The 26,331-nt window shown below is 55.1% G+C and overlaps 1 protein-coding gene and 1 long non-coding RNA gene across 7 annotated transcripts in view; both read right to left on the bottom strand.

Annotated features, from left to right (window-relative positions):
- The window catches only part of CPPED1 (calcineurin like phosphoesterase domain containing 1), a 57,905-nt gene that overhangs the window by 7,881 nt on the left and 23,693 nt on the right, over nt 1-26,331 (bottom strand). For all 5 annotated transcript variants that reach the window (XM_054693833.1, XM_037507579.2, XM_054693837.1 and 2 more), the window contains one exon: nt 13,596-14,018. In XM_054693833.1, the coding sequence (XP_054549808.1) occupies nt 13,596-14,018 (423 nt within the window). The remainder of the gene's footprint in view (nt 1-13,595; nt 14,019-26,331) is intronic.
- Nucleotides 3,945-4,940, bottom strand: LOC119241916 (uncharacterized). Of its 2 annotated transcripts, none has more exons than XR_005124398.2 (3): nt 4,687-4,940; nt 4,390-4,516; nt 3,945-4,151 (listed from the first exon to the last, which is right to left on the bottom strand). It is a non-coding gene; the product is annotated as an uncharacterized LOC119241916 (long non-coding RNA). The 2 variants fall into 2 exon arrangements; XR_005124397.2 differs by having other exon boundaries at nt 3,964-4,151; nt 4,453-4,516; nt 4,687-4,932.

The raw sequence follows: 26,331 nt of genomic DNA, 5'->3' as shown, positions 1-26,331 counted from the left end.
AGGCCAGGGACTGGACGCCGGGACGCTGGTGCTCAGCCCCTGGTGCCGAACTGCACAGCTTCAGTACCTTTTACCTGATACCCGTAGGATCAGGATCCCCAGTATTTCTATTTCTCAGAGAACTCAAGAACCCAGAATCCGGGAACAACTTGGGTGGGAACCCAGAACCTCTTCTCGAACCAGAACTGGAAGAATTTGGTAGTGGCCGCTTCCGAGTTCATTTCCACGCACCTGGGAACGTAAGGAGACCTGAATCCTGATTACACCGCAGTCCTGCCTCGACTAAGGGCAAGCATGGAGGTGGGCGGGACGGGGCTGGGCCTGCAGAGGAGAGCGGCGGACGCAGGGACTCTTCATCCAGGCTCTTAGCACCCTCCCCGCCGGGACTACCTCCTAAGGACACGAATCATCTCCATGTAACAGACAGAAAACAGAGCAGAGAAGCCAAGAAACTAAGGCAAAGTCACACAGCTAAGAAACAGGCGGCCAGCATTAGACCCTGACCACTCCGACGTCAGGGCCCCAGTTCTCAATCAGCCTTGCAGACTCGGCTCCTGCTCTCCTTTGACACCGTGGCCAGGTTACTGGCCTTTGGCATTTCCTCATCTGAAAGCGGTCTCCTGGGTGGCAGGGAGGGTGGTCATAAGGTACCAGAACACAGCGGACGCTTGTCATCCCCTTCCAGGCAAGGCCAGGAGCTCACAGCCGGGGGTGCAGAGTGGTGGCACACAGGCCCCCCCGCCTGGGCCGCCACGGGCAGGCTCCTGGCCCAGCCTAGTTCCTCACGCTTCACGCCGACCGGCCACGAGGACTTGAAGACGCTTTACCCGTCTCGGCTTTCTATTAGCTTCTGATGGAGAAGCATTGATTCCCAACCCGATGGAGGTGAGGGATGTATTAATAAATCATGGCTTCCCTGGCAGGGGATTGATTCCGGCGGTGTTTTCAAGAGTCGAGCAGAATTTCCATTCAGCCGCTCATCAGTCATCCGCGGCTGGCGTGCCGTTACGCTTCCTTAATTGAGTATTACGTATAGATTGTTTTTGAATTATGAACTGCTGGGAGGGGATGACAAGCATCTCCTTAGATCACTGCCAGGAGAAGAATTCCCAGCGCACACAGCCTCCCATCCTCCGAGCACGGCTTCGGTGGCCTCGGCGTCCCCTACATTTCTCTGCGGCATCATGTCACAGAGATGCTATAAAAGCTATTTTTAAGCTGTCTTGATTCAAATTCGTTTCCAATCAGAGGATTGGGAGGCAATCCCCTCATCATTTAATATTCCAGTACCAGAAACTCGCCTCCAATCCGCCGGCAAGTCAGGCTGCACCCTGGTGCGGGTGGATATTAGAGACTGGCCTGAGGTGCGTGGCCACTGCCTCCGGCTGATTGGACGGTTTTCACTGCCGTCCTGCCTGAGCACACGCTCGGGGAAGGGCCTTGCATCTCTACACTGTCAGCTATAACGGTGAAAATTGTGTTGCAAATCATTAGTCACACTCAATTTATTCTGCCTCGGCGGTAAGGAAAAAAAAAATGTGACTTGTAATAAAATAAAAAGGCTGGGAGCAAAGGTACAGAAAGCAGGGGTACCAGGCCCCCCAGGTGGGGATCCCTAAGCAGGCAGCCCCCCGGAGAGGAGCTGCAGCCCAGGGCAGCCGGGGGGCGAAGCAGAGACAGACAGATGTTACTTGGTCTGGGAGACGCAGCTGTTAACAGGAATCAGGGCTAAGACACCCCCCCCACCCCCAGACTCCGTCAGGATGAGGTTCTCTGCCAAGAAGTTAGTTTTGATGCTTGGGGAGTCCAGGCTCTAAACCAGCCTGATGGGCCGGTCACTGGCCTGCATCGCTCTGAGCGCCTGAGTGCCGGCCGTGGGGGAGGAAAGGGGCCACCTCTCCATCTTGGGGGTCTGGGGGAGGCAGGATGCTGCTGCTCCGGGGGACTGAGGCGACAAACACCTGCGAAGCTCCCTGGAGGAGGCCCACGTGGGTGGGAGCACCGGGAATCCGCCTCCGGCTCTGCGGGAGTGGGGAGGCTCAAGCAGAGCCCTAAGGACGGGCTGAGGCTAGATGGACGCAAGGGCGGAGCCCAGCGATGCCTCCCCCTGCACCCCTTCCAGCTCCTGCCTGTCACCGGCCCAAACCCTCCCTCCCCCAAGCTCCCGGCACTTGAGTGCAGTGGAAAGACATTTTCATGGGTCTTCTCTTGAGACTCACGCACAGCCTAACCGACCCGGGAGACGCACGTTTCTGTGAGGGCCTGTCTGGAACCGCCCCTGGCCGTGTGGCCCTGCCGCCTCCTCGTCCTTCCCCACCCGCAGCAGGTGTGGAAGCAGCCACGGAACCTGCAGGCCAGGCCCGAGTCAGTCAAGTTGTTTTACTGGTGAAATGAATGCAAAACTCTTATTCATAAAAATGGGCGGAGGGCACCCCCTCAGAAGGGGGGAAAGCAGAGCAACTGAAAAACATACACTTGGTGATCGAAGGCCAGTGTTGATGGTCTGGATCCTTCAGAAATTGTCCGGATCCTTCGAAAGCTCCGCGCTCCTCAGAAGTAAAGGAAACGCAGAGGGAGAGGGATTCGTACTTGGGGTCAGGGGAACGGCGGGGGGCCGCCCTGACGGGACCCTAGCTCATCTGCGGGCGGGCGAGGACGCGCCTCCTGGGGTCCTGCTATTTGGCCGCTGCCCTGCTGTGCCCGGACAGGATGGGATGGCCCAGCAGTGGAAATGACCTTCCCCAAGGGCAGCTCCTGCGTGAACGCCCCGAGACTGTGCCTTTACTTGCCTGCTTTTACTTTTATTTTACCCCGGATTTCCCACATCAATTACACTCTCCTTGCACCCCCAGAATAACAGACAGAACTCAGTCTTCCTCTCGCAAGGCTCCCCGTACTGAGCCTACAAGTGGGTGGGAGAGGGAGATGAAACCCCAACGCCGGGGCAGAGACGCTGCTGGGAGGACACCGGGGCTGGGCCCCCTGCGCAGGCCCCTGGGCTCGGGGGCAAGCGAGACACCGGTGGGGTGGTCACGCGACACCCCTTGGGAGGACGGAGCAGCCGAGAGTCGCCCCCACCCCAGCACCGCTGCTCTCACGCTCCCGGGTCAGGAGCCGCGTGGCTGGGAAACAGTCCACCCTGGGCCGGGGGCGCCGCCGTCCAGTGGCCGGGCGAGGGCACACCCTGCCCCGGGAGAAGGGAGCAGCCCCTTGCAGACTCCCCTGGTTCTCTTCTCATAGGAGGCTGTGCCCAACTTTTAAATTCAGGATCCCCCTTCCTGACGCCCTGGGATTTCAAAACCTTGCTGGGATGGGCGGCGGGGCGGGGCGGGGCGGGGGCAGGGAGCGAAGCCCACATAGAAAAAGACAAGATGACCCTGACGCCAGGACCGCTGACACCGCCAAGCCTAAACTGAAGCCATAAACAGGAGGAAACAACTCGGCTCCACCCAAAACCACTTTGTTCCGCCTAAACCTGTTTCTCCCCCCTGCCAACCCAGTTTTCCTGCCCGACCTCTCCTCACCCTCTGAAAGGGACATCTCTCCCCACAACGGGCGCGGCTTCACGGACCCCCACCTTGGGTCCGTGAGGCCCGCCCTGGGCGCGATAAATTTCCCCTTCCTTTGAGAAACAGCCCGGCTCTCCTGTTCTCTGCCGCGCCGGGCCTTCCAGGCTGTCTCTCATTAGCCCCAGCACTTGCTCGCCAGAAGGGCTGTGGCCACTCAGGGCAGGGGCCCGGGAACGTGGTGCGAGCTCTGCTCTGCCACGGCCAAGCCCGCCAACCTGTCCGAGCCTCAGTTTCCCCGCCGGGAGGGAGGACTAGAGCAACCACCCCCAGGGAGGCTGCCCGGCTGGAGTGAGACCCAGGGCCACGCCCAAGGCCGCGCGGCAGGAAGCGGCGTGGGCCGCTCAGGCGGCTCGGTAATTACACTTTCCTCCAGCCCTCTCTCAGGATCGGATCAGAAGATCTTTTTTTCATTTGCGCAAATTACATCTTTTTTCGCTATTCATAATTTCCTCTTTATTTTTGAAAGAAGATGGCAAGCATGCGTGTGAGCTGGAGCGCGGGGCACACATCAAGGTTTCCATCCAGAATGGACAATTTTCCAGATTTCCATTACCCGGTTTCCATGCCCCATCTTAAACACAGCTGCCAGGACAAGAGACTCATTAAAAAGATTGTTTTGACTGACGGCATGTTCATGCATCAAATTGGAAATCTGTCCAAAAATACTCGAGGGAGGTAGACAGAGGTGGCGAGAAGCCACGGAATGGAGATATTTGGCAGAGCGCTGCCAGTTAAACTCACTGGGGGGGGGGGGGCTGTGGCCAGCTCAGCCCGGCCGGGGGGCCAGGACAGGGGCATGCGGCCGGGGCCCCGGGAGGACCTGGGAAAGTCAGTGTCCACTGTGGTAGCTGGAGAGAGATTCCTTAGCGAGCACGCCGCTCACCACGGTAGCATGTTTTCCCTCACGGAAGCTTCTCCTCCGCCCCAGGAAGGCCCCCACTCCTGTGCTGAAGGAACAGACTAGAGCTGCACGATCACGGACTGTTAGACAGACGGAGGAGGGCACAGAGAAGGGGGTGGGTGGGTGCACAGATGGATGGACAGACGGACGACAGATGGAAGGACGGACAGTGAAGGAAGATAAGAAACTTGCAGCAGCTCATAAGCTGTGTTTTACCAGGTGTCCTGGAGGAGAAACGCGAATCTCCTCTTCTGCCCGTATCCTCTAAGGGAGGAGGAGAGTTCCAGAATGTTCTGATGTCACTAAAGAACGATCATGCGCCTTAGAGGAGTCCTGATGTTACTCGGAAGAGAGCAGAAGCCTGAGGTGTGTGACAGGCGTTGATTTTGAGTCCTGTCTGTTACTTAAATGCTCCTTTACCCCCCCCCCAACATGTGTTTCCTTGATTTTAAAAAGGGCATAGTAGATAATAATAATAATACTGGCGGCGTCGTGGGTTTCAGAGCAGATGTGTCTGACCCCAGCGCAGGCTCCCTGTCACACCTGGGGACACGCTGCTTTTCAGCACAGGTCTTGAGACAAGGTGTGAACAGGGGCTTCTCTCTTCCTCGTTACTGAGACCGGCCAGGGCCCTCGCCCTCCTTTTTCCTCTTTGCTGAAAGGATTCTGACTCTGTGCGGGGAAATGCCCCACCCTGGGAGGTCGGGGGCCGCCCCCCAGAGCCTGGCCCGGGCAGCCGTGACCATTCTCCTCCCACGGCCACAGGGGAAAGGGCCTGCGCCAGGTCCTGGATACAGAAGGTGGGAGGGCTGGGGGAGGGGGTTCTAGGGAAGTTTTGGTTTCTTTTCCAGAGTCCCCTTTTCTGCCTCTGGGGACTGCCTAGTCAGAAGGTGCCACCCAAAGTGGGGCTGCCCCCTGGGGAAGTCAGTCCCAGGAAGGGCCACCTCTGGGGGGAGTTGAGCAGCATCTGAGCAAAATCCGGGTCTCTGAGTTAGCCCGGCGGAGAGCCGGGCCCGGGCCCAGTCTTCACGACACAGATAACAGACTCCCGCACTCTGAGCTGGACCAGGCCACGGCCCAGAGGAACCAGTCACTGTCTTTTGGGGTGGACGATAATTTGGTGTTGGACATTGTGTAGGTCGGCGTTTGGGGGCTTAGAAGAGAACGAAGTTAGCTGCTCCCCGAGGACGCCCTGGGGGGAGGGGGAGCGCTGGGGGCCCAGCGTGCCCCACTGTCCCGGCATCCTCTTGTGAAATCACCTTCCCAAGCACCACGTCCTCGGAACCCCGGTGGCGCCGAGGCCCAGGGGAGGTGGCGCTCGAGACTCTGGGCCATGTCTACGCGCCAACTCAGAAGGGAGAAAACCACCGCACGGCTCAGACGCAGTCTGTGGGTTAAAAGGCCCCAAACAGGGTCAACCTAAAAGAAAGAAAGAAAATCTTTTCCTCCTTGGAGTTGAGCTTCTCACTCCAGGCTGGAAGGAGAAGGCGTGACAGTGCTAAGTGGCACAAATTTTTGGAAAGAGTTTGTGGCGCTGTCGTTGTTATCCTTCAGTATTAAAGTATTCAGTGTCCACGGTGACGGGTCTTAGGCGCGTGGAGGGCAGGGCCAGGTCTGTCTGCTTATCAGGTGTGAGCTCAGGGAGCTGCTTGCATTCTGAAAAGGCACACTGAGCTTACGTAAGCAGCGGGGCAAGCGCCTGAATTTTGCTGCGTGGCCCACAAAGCCTAAGAGTCTATTATGTGGCCCTTTACAGAAACGGCCTGCCGGCTCCTGACCTACACTTCTGTAGAGGGATTCTCTTTATGATTCTTTTTCATTTTTTGAGAAATTTAGAAGATCCAGATGAGCACAAAATAATATAACATTTACATTCCCACCACCCACAGACTACAAATATTAACATCTTGTAAGATCCGTTTTCGGAGCTTTTAAAAAGAAAATATTATAATTGTATAATTTTATATAATTATCGTCCAAATCCCCCTCCACCGCCCCCTGCTGGCCCAGAAGCTTTAGCTTCCAGGAGTGACACCTAAGGTCGGTGACCTTGACAAGGTCAGGCCAGCGACTCCCCTCACTCGCCACAGGGCAGGGTGCGCGGATCCCGAGGGAGAGCTCCCCGGGAAAGCAGTCTTGCCCACCATCTGCCCTGGCAACAGGAGCAGGCAAAGGACTTGCACATCATCAAATGTGACACCTGGACACAGAAACTTAAACATTAGAAACCAAAATCTCTACAGGGTCATGATGTCCCAGGCTGACGCCTCTACACTGACGTGAGTTCTCTGCTTCCTTCCAGACTTTGTTCCCCGGAACCTGAGCTTCTTGGGGGCACGGCCAGTGCCCGCTCAACTTGGTTCCCCTAGTTTCCAAATGCAGGGAACATACACGATACATGCTATGAACATAGCAATAGACAAGATACCTGCAGACTCAAGAGCTCCCCTATCTCCACTCAATGCCCAACATCCCCAACAAAACATGGCCCGCGCTCCCACCTGGTCTGACCAAGACCATTACAGGCATCCACCTGACAAATTTAAACCATGCAAGCATTCTTAAGATTTCTGCCTGGTTATGCAGAAGGAGTTCACGGCACTAGTCCATATCCATGAGGAAAAGCAGAGACGACTTAAACGTCCAGTAATGGCAAAAGAGTTAAATTAACAAGATATGTCAAAGTAATCCAAAATATCTGGTTTGGGGAAATTTTTTAATGCTATGAGGTAATGATGTGTATGTCAAAGGTCATCATGTATGACCTGATGATATGCTTCGAAAATGCCCCTATGCCATCACCTCAGCTCTAGGAAGGAACTTCTCAGCCACACGAAACCACCGATGAATGGAAGCCTTGTAGGCCCAGTCACAATGAACCCCCCCACTGTGTAACCAGGCAGATGGCACCCTGGGGTGAAGTCGCTCATCACGCTAAAGACACAGGAGTCCCCAAAGCCTAAGAAGGTGACGTGGAGGCACTGCTGAAATCACAGGAAAAGTCATCGACAAACAAGACTCTGGCGGAATAAGCACCCCCGCCCCAGAGGGCAACGCTTGCAGTATTGCTGGATTCAGAAAAAGACCCCAAGGAAAACTGGTAAAACCTGCAAATACTTTTTTGTCTCTTACAAAAATGACGCCCATTGACACCCCCGCCAGTGGCAAACGCAAAGTGCAGGACACTGTCAGACAAAAGTTTCAGACCAAGTCGACCCCGACACAGGTTTTGTTCGATTCATCTCTCTGTGCCTCAGTGTCCTTGCCCATGAAATCAGAAGCCTGCAGAGTGGTGGAAGCAAGTGGTGACTGTCACTGTAGGGTTAACTGTACTGTAAGTGGCTTGTGGAGTAAAGCTGGGGGAAGCTGGAGACCCTGGGGTGCACCGTGAGGCTCCCTCTGAGGCATTCTGAGGAGCAGTAGAAACACTTGGGGTTCACTCTGACACACCCAGGAGCGGTGTCAATACATGCGAGAAGGAAACAGATTCCACAGCATCCATGTGTCTGACACTGAATCACATCGACCCTGGGGCTGTCACCGGCACCACAGGGAGCAACCCCGGGGGGAGGTGCAGGGTCATCTCAGACCCCACAGAAGCTGAGGCCTCGCTGGCCTGCCCCATAGCGCTGCCACCCGTGATTCAGCCTCTCGGACCTGGGTTTGCTTGTGGGTGGAACGGAGAGAAGCAGCCCCTCGGGGTGTGTGGGTTGTGGGGACAATGCCCCGGTGGATTGTCCACATGTGAACTTTTTGTTAAGTAAAATAGGGCGAGTTCTAGCTTGTTACACAGCAATATTCTAGATTGTTGACATATTCTGTGCTGGCCTTAGCAAGGGCAAAGGCCTTAGAAATGAAGGTTCGTTCAGAAACCCTCAGAACTCCGAGGGGAAGTAAGAGAGTTTGGGTGAGCTCGGGATATTCCAGTCTCACTGAGGAATCCCGCTGCTCATTTGGGAATGACACTAATTGCTATTTTTAAAACATGACCTAAAAAAGAGAAGATACAATATTTTGACTTTATCAACTTAAGTAGACACTGCTGGTTCCCAAGCACTCGTGGCTCCTTTTTGAAATGCTGCAATGGGAGTTTTCAACAAAATCTTTAGTTTTTAGGTTAGGAGTAACCCCATGGGCCCAGCCTCTGACTGGCTGTATTGGTTCCTGGCCTCAGGGCCCAGGGCCCGACACCGGCCCAGGCTGTTTGTTGAGTGAATAAATGTTGACTTAACTTGCGAACTGCAGCACGCATTTACACGTGCCAGACTTGCAACTTGTAAATATTTACTATCAGGACTGGATTTTAACTTTAATTAGCCCAACTGTTAAGGATATCTCTGAAGTGAGAAGCATAATCCATCACTGCACACCAGCTGTAGCTTCGGTGGCTGGTCTTTGTCTGGGTTTGCAGGGAGCAGGACACAGATAGGGAATGGATGAGGAGCAAAGCTTATCTCCAGTGGAGAACTGTCGGAAGCGTAATGCAGACCAAAGCCAGGAATGATGAATTCCAGACCAGGCTGGAATTAAGGGAGGCAAACCCCCTTTAGCTGATATCCCCTAAAAACTCTTGGGGGGGGGGTCTCAGGATGCTCAAAAGGAGATTTGAGGTTTTGTACTTGAAGGTGAAAAAAAGAATCACTAAGATGGTTCTTTAAAAACCATTTTAGGGGCCTCCCTGGTGGCTCAGGGGTTAAAGTCTCAGCACTATCAAGCTATCGCCAGCCTCTGAGGCAAGAGTTCAATCCCCTGCCAGGGAGCTGACCCACATGGCGCTGCAGACCTCTCCTGTCTCCCTGCTGCTCCCCTCAGCAGTGTGTTTCAGTTGATCTGCCTGTTCTGCTCCCCACTCTGTCTCTGGTGAATCCTCTCACCCCCGCACCTCTGGCCTGTACCCCAGCTCTTGGATGCATAAAAAAAATTAAGGGCAAAGAAAACATTTTAAATGGAGAGCATCGCAAGGCGGCCACTGTCCAGTGAGCCCTTATGCCAGATTCAGGAAACTAGAGCCATGACTCGACGCATTCAAAGGCTCAGCCACCAACGGGGCACTGGTGAGGTCTAAGCCCTGAAAAACAGAGTCAAAGTCTATCACTGAATTCCATAGAGAACTTCCAGCTAGTGCAGGGCTTCCTAACCTACTAGCCGAATACCCGCTTTGGTGAAACTGGAAACAATTCCTCACTCACCCAGAACAGTCCTGGCAGCCTGGAAACACTTGATCTGCCCGCGCGTGTCCCTGCAGTCCAGAGAGGTTTTCTGGTCTAGCTTCACTTTCTATTGTTAGCATTACAAAGAGTTGCTAATTCCTTCCTTTTCAATTCACAAAGCCAAGTCAGCAAACAGCAGGGGGATCCCCAAAACTTGGGGCCTCTTCAGCTGGAGGGTCTCACCAACCCCTCAAGCAGACCCGACCCTCTCGCCAGCGCCCAAGGTCGCAAGTGCTCTAGCCAGGGGGCAGACCCTGACTGGGCACGTGTGCCTGCCGGGCTCCCGCGAGGCCACCCTTCCCCAGCACCCACGTGTGCCCAGTCCAGTGCCAGGTGGGCTTTTGGCACTTGAACCAGGACGAGGCTGTTTGCCGCTAGCAGGTCCTTTCTGTTGCTTCTCACACGAGCCCTGAGGCTGGGCAGACGCCCTCGGTGGAGAGGCTGCTCACCCTTTAGCTGGGGAGGGGGCAGCACAGGGGACGGAAGCCCCAGGTCTGTTGGACACCCGAGCCTGTTGCTCACCCTTCGGCTACACGGCCTCTGGCAGCCCACACACCCCTCCCGGGCTAGCCCCGCCTGCACACGCCCCAGTCTTTACCCGATGCCCCTCTGTGGCTGGCGGAGCTCGCTGTTTATCAACACATGTGAAAAGAAACACCCATGTGTTAGATTTTAGTGACCCCGTGTCCCCTCCCTCCCCCAGACCCACATCCATCACGGGCCCCAGGGTACGTGCCTCCCCGGGCCCGGCCTCGTGGGTGAGTTGCATGTACTGCGGTGGGGTCTCGGGAGGTCCCTGCCCGGCTCTGTGACATTTTACGGGAACACAGCCTTGCCCACATGCACCCGTGGCGGTGGCAGCTACAAAGGCAGAGTCAAGTGGTTGTCAAAGAGATCTGGGCCTGAAATGTGGCTGTCTGACCCTTTGCAGGAAGTCAGAGGACAAAGGCCAATTTGTGGTTCGGCTGATAAGTAGACTGGGATCAAGTCTGCTTTAACTCTACTTAACTCACTTTATTTATTGAGGGGCTATGATGCAGCAGTTTTGGCCAGGGACTGGGCTTGCAGTGGTCCACAAAGCCAGGACCCCATGTCCTGGAGGTATTCTAGGATGGAACCAAGCGGTTTCCCCACCACTCAGCAGGACACTGGCGTGAGCCTGGATGTCGGATTTTTCCTAGAGAGGGAAGCCAGGAACTCTTGGCCTTTTCGTTCTTTAAAACTTTGAAATTTTAAAACCAGAATCCATGGGCTGAGATGGTTCTGGTTTTTTTTTTTTTTTTTAAAGCATAAATACTAGAGATGAAGCTATAATTCTGTGAAATTGCTCATTAATTCCGCCAGAAATCAACTTACTGGAGTTTTTCCCGGTGGCCACAATTCCCCACAACACCCTTTTAACCTGTGCTGAGAGAGGGGAGAACAGGAAAGGTACCGCGAGATCAAGGAGAGCAGGGTCAGCGAAAGCACGAGGCTTTTGTTTTTAAGGCTGGGTTTATAAATTGGAATCCTATTACCTGGGTCACACCGTAACCTGCTGCTGGAAAAAGGCAGGAGGGCAGGAGACAACAGACAGATCCACCAAGGTCTCATTATCCACTCGCTGTCTCTGCAACACCAACGAGGTATCAGGTGAATTAGGGGAGAAACTCATTTCTACATCCTGTGGATGCGGTGAAATCGACTATCCCGCGGCGGAGCGGAGGGAGCGGGGGGTGCGGGTGGGCGCCCATCTGCGCATCTGTCCTGCCCTGATAACTGAGTATTTGTACTGGCTATAGATGGCGCTTTTTGGAACGTACAAAGAAGATTTCTTTCTTTTTTTTTATTATTGAGCTTCAAAAGGAGCTGAATGCATCCGTTTCTAGGGAAACCTGAGCTTGAGCACAGGCTCCCGGAGGCCGCATCCCAACACGCCTGCCCGGGGCCTATTGTGCGGGGCGCCCCTCCACCTCCCCCACCTCGCCCCATTTAAAAAATTAATGCCACAATGTGAGATGATTGTTGATGTTCGCTATTAAATCATTTATTCATCCCACACAATGATTCAGAATTATTCATTAAGCTTGCTGGAAGGGAACGGGGTTTTACCTCCACGGTGGAGGGGGGGGTGCTCTTTACAAGGATATTTAATAACAACACAATTATCATAATTAGAAGCTACCCTGATATTCTGATGAGCTTTTGACATATTTTTGAGTACTGGCATGTTGGTACAAGGAGATAAATGAGACTGAGTAGTCTTAGGGAATAATGTATCGCTGAGGGAAAGCCGGAGGCAGCGTGAAATACCATCTGCATCACCACCCCCGGCTGGATCCTGGTCTTTAAGTTCATGCATTTTACAAAATGTCACTTGCACTTCTGGCTTTCCAAAATGAGTGCAAATCACACTGTTGCGACCGGGCAGTCCTCTGCAGTTGTGATCCGGGCGCACACGTCCTGCTGAAGAGCCCAAGCTTCCAGGCTCGGCGGCTCAGCTTCACCTACTGGAAGCTGTGTCCCCCCGGGACCCGCCTCCCCGGACCTGGCTGTGCCTGTGCTGTGTTGGCAAGGCCCCAGACAGAGGCCTGGCCAGTAACAGAAGCAGGAATACACGCCGTCTGACCACGGCTGGTCAGAGCGGAGAGCGAGAGCGGCTCCGGGACGCGTGTGCCTCGCTGGACACATGATGCAAACAGAGCCCCCCGGGGCATTAGCTGTTCTCTCTGGCACTGCTCTCAGCTCCAGACCAGGATCCGGGGCGCTGAGGCCAGCAAAACACCGAGTTCCCTGGTCAACGTGACGGTTCACCTCACCACCCCAGGCCTGGCGTGAAACTTCAAAACCTTCCCTGCAAGTTTTCCTACTTCATCTCCAGAAAAGGTTGGAAAATGTCTCCCATTATGCAAGCTTTGCGTTACATGTCTCAAAAATACAGAAGGGCCTATTGTACTCTTCACAAGTAAATCTGAACATATTTAATGCTCTAAGATGAGAAGAGCGGCGTCAGGGATGACTTTCTAGATGCACGCTCCCGCTGGGCCAGGACACCGCCCTACTGCTCCCTCCGCCACCCAATGAAGAGACGTAATTAAATTCTAGAGTTTGATGAACACACTCGGGAAGGATCTGAAAGGAGAGATTAGGACCAAAACAAGAGACACGACAGTTGTGAAAACTGGGGTCCAGCCACGTCACTGGTAACCAGGGCCTGGCTCAGAAGGGGATTCGTGCAGGAGCCTGCAGGGGCTGCCAGGAGGAGAAAGGGGTGGGGGCCAGGGCTGGGCAGAGCGCCCAGAAGCTGAGCTCTCGAGAGGAAGCATGTGCGTGCACGGCAGAGGTGTGATTAGCTAAACTTTACGGCAGTTTAAGATCTGACTGGACACCCCTCTCCCTGATTCTGGAGAACTTGGTCCACCTGACAGAAAGAAAGCTGTGGGGCCCCAGGACCCACATGCAGCCCCGCCACAGCCAGCACTGAGGAAGCCTGGCTCTCACATAGCCTGTCCGCGATCCGAGATCAGCTCCGGCTTCCGGGGGGACGAGAGCCCCCTGGCATCTTCCCTTTTCCAAGGGAACACAGCACCACGCCCTGACCCCCAAGGCCCCAGGAGCCCCTACCCGCAGTCCCCGACCCCACCCTCAAGGGTGAGAGCCATCACGACTCGAGCAGCTGGTGGGCAGGAGCGGCCCTTCAGGCAGTGCTCACGATGTCCTGGGATGGCTGCTACTCCCCTCGTTCTGTTTCGCAGGTGTGGAGACCGCGGCTCAGAGGGTGTGGCAGCTGGCTCCAGGCCACGGGAGAAGCTAGGATTAGAACCCATGTCTATGCCCCATCCCCTCCCACCTCTGCTAGGCTGGAGGGGGCAGAAGGAGCCGGGAACCGCTTCCGCAGACCGCCCGTCCTCCCAGATGCCCGGGCCCAGCGGATACCTGCTATGGCCAGCTTGTCCGCCATCTCCCTGCGGACGGCGGTGGTGAGGTTGAAGTAGTCGTCCTCCTCGTCGACGCTCTGCAGGAACAGCGGGATGTGCTGGAAGACCACGGCGTGTTGGCACTGCCGCTGCCCCGCCAGGCGCAGCTGCTGGTCCAGCCACTGGTCCTGGGCCTGCTTCAGGGCGGGGCACTGGGAGGCGTCGAACAGGAGCTGGGAGTTGAGGACGAGGAACAGGACGCCCCCGACCCAGAAGCTGAAGTAGTCGTCACCCCAGGTCTGGCAGAACTCGGCGATGGTCTCGGCCGTGGGGACGTTGCCCACGTCGTGGTTGCCGCTGACCAGGACCAGCGGGATCTCGGGGTCCACCTGCCGCAGCACTCGCTGCAGGTCCTCCGTCTGCTCCTTCCGCCAGGGCGTCCCTGCAAGAGCAAGAGCGAGGGTCCCGTCCTGAAGCGTGAGGCTGTCTGCGCGGCGCTTCCCCACAAGCAGCGAGAGAATCGCCTAGAAGCCCACCTCCCTGGGCACATGGAAACTACAGAAAGGACCACATACAAAAAGCAAACCAACAGTGAGGTAGGAGCCTCTGTCGTGAGTGAAAGGACTGCCCCCCCCCAGGATGACCTCAGGCCACCTGACCCTGGGCTGCTGACCACATGGAGTCTCCCTAATAGTTGCAAGTCCAGAAACTGAATTCTTTTCTTTATATAAAATCAAATGCAAGCAGCTCTGACTTTCCTGCCCTGTCCCGACGGCCGTCCGTGGCCACTTCTGCCCTCGCCACCTGCACTAGTCCTAGTCCTGGCCACACATCTCCCTCCCCATGCACAGGGCCTTGCAGGTGGTGGGGTCACCTCCACGGGGGACATTCAGACCTGAATGGATAGAGCTGGGCGCGCACCTGGCCAGTCCCCCTCCAGGAACAGGTGGCTTCCGTGCCATTAGCGGGGACTGAGAGCCCAAGGGTGCCGTGGCTCGACGGTCAGTGTGCCCCCACCCCCACCGGCCCCGAGGACTGGGACAAAGAGTGGACGGGGGGTGGGGACCTTCCTCCTTCACACACCGGCTCCCACTCTGCCTGGAATCATGTATTAGGATTTTAATAAATGGGTTTTGAAATGACCAATTCAATTCCACATCTGTTTTTTGAGCCCTTCTGTGCTAACTTATTCAACAAACATTTACTGAATGCCGACTGTGTATAAGGCACTGATTCAGTTACTGGGGCGAGCCAAATCCTTCTCTCCAAACGGGGTGGGGGGGCAGATAATTTGCCGGGTGAATCACAGATGCACGTCCACCTGCCTCAGATGTCACCGAACACCATGAGACACGCCGGGCGGGACCGGCCTCCATCCTGCCCGAGGCGCGGGGGGGGGGGGGGGGACCGCGTGAGGAAAGGACGGCAGCCACAGCCCGCCCTCCCCGTGGGGGCGAAAACTCGCCTGCAGGTGGGAGTCAGACTCAAGGCTCTGTGTCACCATGAGTGACGGGAAGGCTGGGAAGGCCGAGGAGGCAGCTACAGCAGAGAGCCACACGGACAGCGCAGGAAGGAAGGGGCTCAGGGTGGGTGGTCACACATCAGGCAGGTGGGAAGGAGGAGCTGAGAGGGAAGAGACAAAACCCCTTGGGGAGCCACAGCTGCCAGGAGAGGATGGAACTAGAGAGGGGCCTGCGGGAGCCAGCAGAGGCTGGCACCCCGGTTGTGGAACACGGGGTTCCCCGTATCTCTGCTCATTCGAGCTCGTTAATGGAGGGGTTCAAGTCTCCTCGGTCAGTCTCTGCTTGCAGCCCGCTGGCCTGCATCAGCGTCCGGAAGGCCCGGCCTCGGCGACCGTGACGACCCCACTCCCCTGTCTCAGGCTCGTTTACTGGCAGCTACTTTAGTGGGTGCACAAGAGGTGAGATTCCCGTACCTCCCTGAAACTGTTTTTCTTCGTTTAATCCTAATAAAATGAATAAGGAAAAGGGGAGAAAGCACTGGACGGCGTGAGGGAAGATGTTTAGCATACACTGAACTAAGGACCAGGGGAAGAGTAAAATCGCACCGCATTTTAGAGAGGCTGGTCACGTTCACGGACATCCAGGGCCACTGCAAGCGGGCCGACCCCCTCTGGAACCGCCCCGGCCCCTCAGAAGAAGGAATAAGCACAGTTCCCTTCTGTGCAGAGATTCTGGGGTGTCAGATGCGTGACATGGTCTTACTCAGATTGTAATTTTATCACCTGAGTCTGGCACTGGTGGCCACGTCCCTAACTCTTCAGGCCCAGCTGGGATTTTAAATACCTGAGCTGATGAAAAGTCGGCGAGTTGCACAGTTCAACTCCAAGCACAGTGCTACTCTTGGAAGCCAGAGGCAAAATCTGAAAAGACCCAGGGGAGGTGGGGCTAGAAGAATAGACATTCTTTGTCCTAAGGAGGCATTTATTCCACACACACCTGCTGTCCTACTGGGTGCTGGGTCATGGCCACGCCAGTGTGACAGATACTGTTTGCTCTCATGGAGCTCAGTCTGGCACAGTGTCCGGACAGGGACACCGGCGAGGACCATGCTCCACCTGACCCCAGGGCACAGTCAGTCACTCCAGACAACCTCTGTGACTGCGATTGGGAGCCGGAACACTCCCTTATGGTCTGTCTGTACAATGGCATACTACGCAGCCAGGCAAAGGAACGAGGCAGCCCGCCCACACCAAGGGAGAAACAAGATCACTGTGCATGTGCAGTCTGCTGCCTTGAGAAAGCTGTAATCCACATGTGTGTACACTAGCTCTGCAGATGGTACTGCTGCTGCCTCTGGGGGAGAAAGTGGGTTAGGAGGGAATATTTTATACGTTCTTGTGTCACTTCTGAATGTTGGTCCATAAACAAAGATTTTCTGCTAAAAACATAAATAAATCATAAAAATTAAAGAGAAAAAAATGTGCAAATATGCTCAGAAATATGTCTGGGAAAGATACACAAGAAACTACTGGTTATCTCTGGGGGAAAAACCAGGGCCTGGGGTGAGGGAGACTGGCTTCCCGTGGCCTCCCCATAATAGGGTTTGATTTTTTTCCCCACATGCACCTATTACCTTAAAAATTGAACACACGTATAACAGCCCACGTTAACCACACACATATCACACTGTGGAGCGCACACATCTGCTCTGACAAGACCAGCATTAAGAGCTGGGTGAAACTGGATGCCTTTACAGGCCCATGACCTGCACAATGTCATCTGTCATCATCTTGGGGCGTGCACCCCAGATCTGGTGAGCACCTGGCATCATGTGCACTCCCCTAGGATGGTGCACGAGAGCCTGATGGGTGCAAACTTCGGACGCCAGCCTTCTAGCCCCAAGACCTGCACAGTGTTTTCTCTCCGTAAAGAGGCTGTCTCAATGGCAGGGACTGCGGATAGATTTCAATGTAGATGCTGCTTCAGTAAGAAGTTGTGCATTTTTTTTTTCCAACAGGAATAAGCAAAGCAATGTTCTTTGTAGCAAACAGACAAGAACGGGTGCCATTTAAAGAACCTAAGACCCCCTACAGTCCCTGCTCCCTGTCGCACAAGGACTCAAACCACGCACTCGACCGCCAGCCAGCTCCCGGAAGATTTAAACAAAATAGCAGGACAGCTGAGTGAGCAGAGGACGGCCACGTGGTGGAAAGGAGGCTGACTCTTTCGGGGGGGCATGGGGTGGCCTTCCCAGCTCAATGCAAGTTGCAGCAAAAAGAACAACACAATCAATGCGGCCTCCAGAACACACACACTCCAAGCAGCTCTTGCGAAGCCAACGATTTCTCCAGCTGAGGCCGGAGCAGGGGAGGCAGGTGGATCGGTCTGTAATGGGCAAGAACGTTCTCTCCGGGAGGCTGCTGCCGTGCTCTGTCGAGTCCTTTCGCACCTGCAGTCATCCCTACTGGCCATTTCTCGGCGGGGAGGGGCCCTCTTCACCCAGCCTCCTGTGTCTCCGCATGAAGCCCACTCGCCCTGGTCCAGGAGCCGCCTGGCAGGCTGCAGCACCTGACCAGACCAGCTTTCCCTCCACACAGGAGCCCGGACCCCTGCAGCCTGCCCCAGGCTCTCCTCTCCCCATCTGCAAGGCTTCACACCCTCAGCCTCATCTCCCTCCGCTCACCCCCGCCTTAGCCCCACGTCAGCCTTGTGGTCCTTGGCCCAGGGGAGCTGGCCTGCCGCCTGCTCCTGAAGCAGAACGCCGCCTGTTTGCGGGGAAGGGCCCTGCCGTTCTGCAAGAGCCAGAGAACACTTTGCTTTTACTAATCACCGGTGTCGCCAGCTCTGAAACAACAAGATTCGTGATAAATATCTAATTTGCAGGGATCTGTGCGACCTCAAAGGTCAAGTGGAAAAGGGGGTGCTGCGGTGTCTCTGCCTCAGGCTCACAGAGCTTGCCACGCTCCACCTCCTGTGCAGTGAGCAGCCAGCGTCCGGCAGGGAGGGGTGCCCCAGCTGGCTCCGGCCAGGAGGACTGGTTTGGGGTGGAGGATTGGGGGCGGGGAGGGCATGTTCTCAAACTTGCAGTGACCAGCTGAGCTCTCGCAGGATTGTAAACGCAGCCTCTCTCCCTCCTGGGCGATCCTACCTGCAGGGGCAGCCCTGTCCCCCGACACCTCCTCTCATGGAGCGCCAGAGCCCATTTCTGCAGACAGGTGCAGCGTGGGCTCACTGAGCGGTCCTGACCCCAGCAGCGCAGACCCAGACCATGAGCACAAGGCTTGTGCCGGGCGGCCGGCCGGGAGGAAGGAGCATCCTCGCCATACCCCCTGGGAACCACCATTAAAGACCATCCTCGGAGAGCAAGAACAGCTCTCATGGGCTTTCGACAACGCCCTGAGGCCTGGGTTTATGAAGTCCTGTGAGAACAGTCAATGTGTGCTGAGCACAGGGGCTTCTCAGCACTGGTGATGACACCGGGCGGGCGGTCCTGCCCGTGGTAACACGGAACGCAGGGCAGTAGATCCTCAGATCCAAATTGTCAAATCTCCCCAAAAGTAACAGGGGTAACTGGGACCGCTGATGTCTGCGCTTACTTCCGACGCGGTGACGTCAATTCCCCAGAGTGTCGAGGTCCAACACTTGCCATGTTCATTGTAATTGTGCTCTTTTTTAAAAAAAAAAAAAAAGATTTATTTTTATTTATTTATGCATACAAGAGCTGGGTTGCAGGCCAGAGGTGCAGGGAGGTGAGAGATTCACCAGAGACAGAGTGGGGAGCAGAACAGGCGGGTCTACTGAAATACACTGCTGAGGAGAGCAGCGGGGACGCAGGAGAGGTCTGCTGCGCCATGCGGGTAGCTCCCTGGCTGGGGATCGAACTCAGGCCGCAGTGGCTACTGAGTAATTGTGCTCTAAGAACACTGGAGTCTGGGCTTAGTGACTTGCAAAGGTTTGTGGCCTCCTAAGCTAGCCCCCTGTAGCAGCCACGGTGTTAAAAGAAAGGGGAAAGAGACTAGAATTAGGATTGTTTTGAAAATCTCTGAGGCGTGGCTGTCCCCTGGCCAGTGCTTGTGTACAAAAGTCCCTTCGTAAGTTGGCTTACGGAATGCAACTGGGGTTGGTCACAGAAACAGCAGGAGGTCTCAGGCCAGGCCAACTCTCCCGGACCTAGTGCGTCCCTGATGTACTAATTCAGCTACGAAGGGTTACCGCCGACCTTCCTTCCTCAACCAGTGGACTTTGCCAGCAAAGCATTCGCGGTTTCTGTGACTACTGCCAGGTTTTGTATCTTCCATTCAAAATGCTCTTACCAGCTAACTTAGGAACCTAACCACTGTTTATACCCATAGGTAACAAGCGCCATAAGGAATTTAATATACTGGTGGAGAGAAATGTATTGTGTAAAGTAATTAGTATATAAATGCATCTGATTAGAGGGTGGGTAATGGCATAATTATGTGGTTATACTTAGAAACATTACTTGTTAATTAGTCGAAGTAAAATACACTGCGCAGCGGCTTTAGGGTAACATGTCTTTGACATAATGAAGAAGCTGGAGAGAGAAAGATGAAGGGTTTACAGGTTGATTATATTCTCGAGACCTGACAGAGCGAGCGAGTTTGACCAAGTGAAGTAAACAACTCTCCTGCGTCACTCAGAAGCAGGATCTCTACGAGGAGATCAAACGCAGTGTCAGCCGCCCCAAGGGCCAGGCCCCGCGCTGGGCGCCGCTGCGTCCCCGCGAGACTGTCATGGGCTAAGGTGCCTGGGCCTGGCCTGTAGGTGATTAGGGCTCCAGTGCATGGCACTGTCTCAATGAGTAAAATCACATGCGATGGGGTGGACGGTGGACCCGGGAGGTGAAACGCGGCCGGTGAGAGGTGCAGGGGAATGGACAAAGAGGGGCGTCGCCAGAGCACCAGGGCTGCTCTCCTGGGACACAGAAGGGGCGTCCAGAGTTGGGGAGCTCAGACGCTGTTGTTCTCTCTGCTGGTGGGGTGACCATGCCGTGGGTAGAGCAGGTGTCTGGGGCTCCTCGCTGTCACCAGGCTGCACAGGAAGGAGGCGCTGAGGGGGCCCGGGCAGGCGTGGACATGCTGTGGGTTCTGTGGGGAAGCGTGACCTCACTCCCAACCCGGCTCTAGGAGTCTCACGTGCCTCCTGGTCCTGTTGAACCCAGACCAGGGGTGATGAGCCCCAGGGGCGAGGGGACACCTCGGACACACGCAAGGTTCAGTGCTGGGATATTATAAGGTCAAGTGCTGGGGCCTGCACACTTGAACGAGTTTTGATCAGTTGAACATTCTAGTGGTAAACTCAGAGTATGCCCACTCCAAGGGGAAAGTTTAAGGGAAAGAATCCCACAAACTGTATCTTCAGTCTGTGTTTTTTTTAATAATGTGATGGCGACATGAGTCAGAGTCACAGATCCTGTTGCTGGCGACGCAGGGTGCAGAGAGCAGCGTCTGCAGCAGCCACGAGGGGCTCAGAGCAGCGAGGTCACGTTTTTCCCAGACCATTAAGCAGAAACGGCGCAGAGAAAACACAAGGGTAACTGGTGAGGCTTGGAGCACCAACAGAGGCTTCTGGTTAAAGATGGTGGAATGAACACGTACATGGATCTCTGTCCCTTTCACAAACTACAGCAAGGTCAGCGGACTCTCAAGGACAAAGTCAGCAGGAGAGGAGGAAACAGCCACAGCAACTTGGAAACCAGGAAGGGATGGGCAAGTGCTGATGGGCTGAGTGGGCCTAGTTAAATGTTCAGCCAGCAGTGGGGAGGGGGAGACGTGTCTGCCGGAGGCCCCTCACCAGAGCAGACCAGGAAAAGTGGCGGAAGCTGAACTCGGTGGGGGGGGGGGCGTCACAGATCATGAGATACACCCCATGAAAACCACAGTGTGAGCCACCGTAGATCAGTGAAGGCCAGAGGTTCCAGGCTCCTCTGCCCGGCCTCTCGCTCAACCGCTGTCCTGCCCATCGCCAGGCCTGAGAAGGGGCAGGGTGGGGAGATGGGACAGGAAGCGGTGAACCTGCCAGCAGGGAGCGCCATCTGGAGGGACGGTGGCAGACAGGACGGGGGCGGGGGGCCCTTAGGTTGCTGGCGTGACAAGCACACAGGTGCGGGGGCCTGGGTGCGACGCCCCTTACGGGCCTGAGAATCTGCCCCTCCCACACCTCTCCGGAAACACTGTGGCTTTTCTTCTGTCATCTCTTGGAAAAGGGATGGGAGGAACAGGCGAGGGCTGTGATTAATTCACACCAAGATCCAGGTGTCCCTTCCCTATAGGTAAATCACACAGAGGTAACTATACCGCTGAGGCACAGGATTGTTATGGAAATTAAGTGAGTTCATCTTTGCAGATCAGAATGCCGGGCACACGGCAGACCCCATATAAATGTTAGTTATACAAAAATAAATCAAGGGATGGGAGCATGGGGTGATGGCAAAGATGCTGTGAGGAGACTCTCTGTCCAGATGTTGCGCTCACCCGCCGTGCGCTGCTCCTACAGGAGATCTAGAAGGGCCTGGCCCTGGGGCCCCGCGAGAAGGGAAGTTGTATTTAGATTAAACTGCCCACGAGGTGGGAGAGCTGGCAGGGAGGCCACTGCGGGCCATCATTTCGGCCCCAGGGGAGGTGGCCGTGGGTCAGGCCGCCTCCTGCCTTAGAACAGCCCCCGGCACCCCAGCCCGGCGGGGCTCACTGCTCTGACGTCGGTGTCCCGACTGTCCTGGTGAACTGGGTGTGGGGTTCCCTGTGTCTGAGCTGGGTGGGGCTTCCGAGAAGCCCCCACCCTCAGCAGCGAGCTCCGGCTTGTGGGCACAAACCCACCGTCCACAGCCAAGGAGGCGGCTGGGCCCCTCGGGGAGCCGACCTCACCGTGTGGACACGTCAGCTTTCGGAGCCAAAGGAGACCTGAGGCGGAGAGATTGGACACGGGGCCACTCGGACGTCGTGCTCCTCCCACTGGCTTCACAAGCGAGACCCCAGGAAAACGGTCTGGACAGCAACAGAATGGGACCGGTGATGACAGAACGGGACCACCAGCCACACAGGCAGGCCCGCGAGCTGGACGCCCTGGCAGTGGGCACAGCCCCAGACACTCACAAGCTTTCCATAAAATCGACAGAAAAAAAAAATCCTCCTTTACATGCTGTTTTGTGAATTGAGAAAGACCTGTCGGCGGAGGTTGTTGGGGGGTCCATGTGAGCGGATGGAGACGACCCTCGCTGCAAATGGTGAAGGGCTCCGACCCCGTGGGTATGGTTCAGGGCCTTCAGCTCAATTCAGAGCAGTTCTGGAAATGGCAGGATTATTTGCTTCCCCTCATGAGAGGGAGAAATTAGTTGGACACGATTGCTCTGTTCCCATAAGCTGCCAGAGAGTCACTATCCAAAAGCCGTGTGTGTGAATTTCTATGGGACACGAGGCACCGAGAGTGGACAAGGAAGACACCTGTCAGGACGTCACATGAGGCTCACAGCTCACCTGCAGCACCTGCCATGTCAAATACATCAGGTCAATCACCTGCAGGCTCACCTCCTACCTGCGGTCAGAGCAGAGACACACAACAGATGTTCTTATAAACACATGGACAGAAAAAGACAAAGCATTTTAACTGCAGCTGTGTCTCCACGATGACAGTCCCCCTAAAGAAACACGAGTAACAGCCAGGGGTCGGAGAGCTGGCTCCTGCCTGGAACAGTTAAGAAACAGACAATCTGCGCACTGGCTCCCAAGTCACTAAACAGACCACAGCAGCCGTGGCCGGGAAACAGGGAGCAAGTGGGGTGAGCCCTCCACTGCCCAGATTCCTCGGGGAGACTTTCCCTGTCTCCCCGAATCCCCAGGCGGGTTCCAGGCATCAACTGTTTGAAAGATGAGGTGAGAGCGCCCGACAGAGAGCTCCAGCCAGCGCCCCCTCGAGCCTTCAGTGAGAACTGGGGGTGTGGGTGAGGTGCTGGCCCAGGTTGGAGGGAAAGGATGGGGAAGAGTCCTCGGGGCCCGGACACGGCCTGAAACAATTCCTGCCCTCACGGGTCAGAGCAGAAGGCTCGGAGTGCCAGGCCTGAGAATGCTTATAGGACGGTGGGAGGACATCTGGGAGAATGTTTATAGGGCAAAATTAACTCCGAAACAGATCCTGAGTAAATGATAAGCAAGATGGGAAGGATGAACTGTTACCAAATAACGTGACGATTTCCCAGAAGGGCTCCACATATTTATAGGAAGACAGTGGTATCCAGCATCCAACAGGTGAAATTCACTATGTCTGGAATCCACCCCCAAAATTACTAGAAATGCAAAAAAGCAGGAAAATCATACCCACTGTGGGCAGAAAACTCGAATGCTCCATGACACAGGAGCAAGCAGATGTGGTGCCGTGTCCTGGCAACTCTGCTACAGGGAAAACAAGGCAGAATCCCACTCCAGAGGTAGATGGCTGACACCAGCTGGCTGGGGGGAAGCTCGCATGGAAGGACACACACAGGATGTGACTCCTGCGTGGAATTTAAAAGCATGTGCTTTTTTTTTTTTTTTTAAAGATTTATTTATACAAGCACTGGATACAGTCAGAAGCGCGGGAGGGTGAGAGAATCCACCAGAGCCAGAGCAGGGAGCAGAGCAGGCAGAAGGACCGAAGTACACTGCTGAGGGGAGCAGCGGGCGGCAGGAGAGGTCTGCGCACCATGTGGGACCCTCCTCCGGTGGCCGGGGAGCAGCCGGGGATCGAGCCGGTGCTGCAGAGGCCGCGGGCAGCTTTGCAACCCAGCACTCAACTACTGCGCCACCGGGCAGGCCCTACAAGCATGTGCTTTTAAATGAGGCCAGACCTTCATATAGTCAAAGAAGTAATGGGGCCAGACCTTCATGTGGTCAAAGATGTAATTTTTTTAAAACAAACGTCTTAATTTAGCAAAGTGTTTACCTCTCAGGGAGAAGCTGCTGCCTATCTAAAAATCCTTTTCTTCTTAACAGAACCTACTTTTTCGTGGTAGCAAAAATGATCTTTGCTAAAACTACATCTACCAGTATAACTCCAGTCTCTGGCACGGAAGTCACTGAAGCTGCCTTCTTGGAAAAAAAAAAAAAAAAAGCCCTTTTTTTTTTATCACTGGCCTTTTGTGGAGCTCAGATGTGATGGCTGCAGCTCCAGCAGCCACTTTGCAAGCAAGGGAACAAGGGCCACAGCACAAAGCTAGAAAAGCCGGAGACCCAGGAATGCTCACCCCAAAGTGCTCATTACCTGAAGGGAGAACGAACACGCGCCCTAAGGCCTACCTGAGCCTGGCGGACAGGCAGCTCAGCAGCGCTGTCAACAGCTTATTTCACAGGCCGGCGGGTAGATAGATGCATTTCAGTTTTTCTGCTTTTCTCAAAACAGTGAACACTTTTATAAGATGTGGCCTAATCCCACTCCTCAGTAAGATTTTGAAAACACAATAATAAACATACGAGGAGAGCCTAGGACGAGGAAATGCCATGACGCTGAGTCAGAAGCGCAAAGAAAGCTTCCGGGAGCCGCCTCGCCAGCAGGGGGGACTGCGCCTCCCTTAGGACTTCCACTCCTAAGATAATGAGCCGAGAAACACAACTTTGCCTTGAAGACAATGGTTTCTCCTAATAAACGCATCTAGTTTGCAATATCAACCAGCAGGAACGGAGCAGAGGTTAAAGCGTGAAAAGGGTCTTTCCTAAGGAAACCTATTAAGGGACCATCATGGATTGCAGCTGACGAGACGCAGCCCCAGGACCTCGGGACACCTGCGTGGCAGTTCACGGCTGACCCGGGGCCCTGACGTGCTGTGTGGGCTCGGGCGGGGCCCGCTGGATCAGACACCTTGTGTTATCTATTACTCAGCCACACAAACAGGGAAGCTTTGTTTAATCCTGACAGCTCCCACTTAATTCTCCCCAACCGCCTTCTGTTCCGCCACAGTCGTCTTCAGATAGGTAGGGATAAATCAATTTGTGTCAGTTTTGAGGAGATCAAATTTATTAAACTCTGAAAATCAGTTACTTGAGGGCTCTCCTGACAAGTAAACAAATGAATAAGCAGAGAGCGACCGTGTGCACGTAACGGTAGGAAAAATCACACGTTTCATCCTGCCTGGGCGGCAACACCAGCACCCAGCTCTCCCGCCTTTCGGATTTACAAGCTCAAGCGTGAAAGCAAAATGAAGTTTTTAAAGCAAATTCAACCTGTCCGAGCCATCACATTCAGCTGAGTGTTTACGGTTAATTTATTACCTTATACTATCAACTGCCAGAAATATTTCTTTGAGAAGCTGTTCTCCGTATTGACATATTGTTATGGACAGAATGCTCGTGTCTCCCTGTGCTGAAACCCTGACCCCCAGTGTGATGGGAGGGGTCTGTGTCGTGCACGGGACCCGTGTGCTTGTGGGAGCAGACCTGGGAGAGCCGGGGTGAGGACTCAAGGGGAAGGCAGCCACCCCGAGCCAGAGGCCTCTCGTCAGACACAGATCTGCTGGCACCTTGGTCTTGGACTTCAGCCTCCAGTGAGTGAGAAATAAATGCTCGTGTTTAATCTGTTACTGCAGCCTGAGCAGATAATATAAATGGCACCAATGAAGTGCTTTAAAAAATTACAGCAGGGAAAGGCGGAGACAGCAACGAAGGAAAACACTTCGTTCCGGTGGAAATCACAGCCTAAAATTCATGTCTGGCTGGACAGCTTTCATTTCCGCTTTGCCCAGATCTCCCCTCTGCGTGGACCAGGGCTGTTCCCTCCCCAGGTGCTCAAAGGCTCTGCAGGCAGCTGCGAAGGTTGTTGTGCTGCAGGTGTGTGTGGGGGGCACCAAGGACTAAAGGAAGTTGAATCTTCATACCCAGCAAGGCACAGCCTGGGGTGTCCTGGGGTGTCTCTGGAGTGCACGTCCATACCGGGCCTGGCGTTGCTCTGCCCGGCGGTGGCAGCGCGTCCCAGAGGTCCAGGCGTGCGTCTGGTGGGAAAGCAGATAACGCCTGCACCATCGCCTGGGCCGGCCAAGCAGTGCCATTTCTCCTGTGTCTGGGGACAGCGCCACCATTTTGAAGGGCAGAGCCTTCCCCCATCTGTGGCAGGGTCCATGGGGACCCTCATTCAGGAGGCCGCGTCCTCCTGGCCAAGGCAGGGGCGTGGGCGGGGAGAACGGGGACAGGGCGACAGCCTGATGGCAGGAATGAAGCTCCGGTGACTGAGCCTTTCCCGGGGTCCTTCCTCACAGTGACCTCCTGGGGCCTGTCGCCGCTTTCCTCTCTGGCTGCCAGTCTTCTGAGGCTC

The sequence above is a fragment of the Talpa occidentalis genome, unplaced genomic scaffold, assembly GCF_014898055.3.
Source record: "Talpa occidentalis isolate TD23 unplaced genomic scaffold, MPIMG_talOcc4v2.1 talOcc4.12, whole genome shotgun sequence".
In the NCBI taxonomy this organism is placed as follows: Eukaryota; Metazoa; Chordata; class Mammalia; order Eulipotyphla; family Talpidae; genus Talpa; species Talpa occidentalis.
The sequence above is the reverse complement of the archived record's forward strand: the minus strand, read 5'-3'. Positions and strand labels throughout refer to the sequence as shown.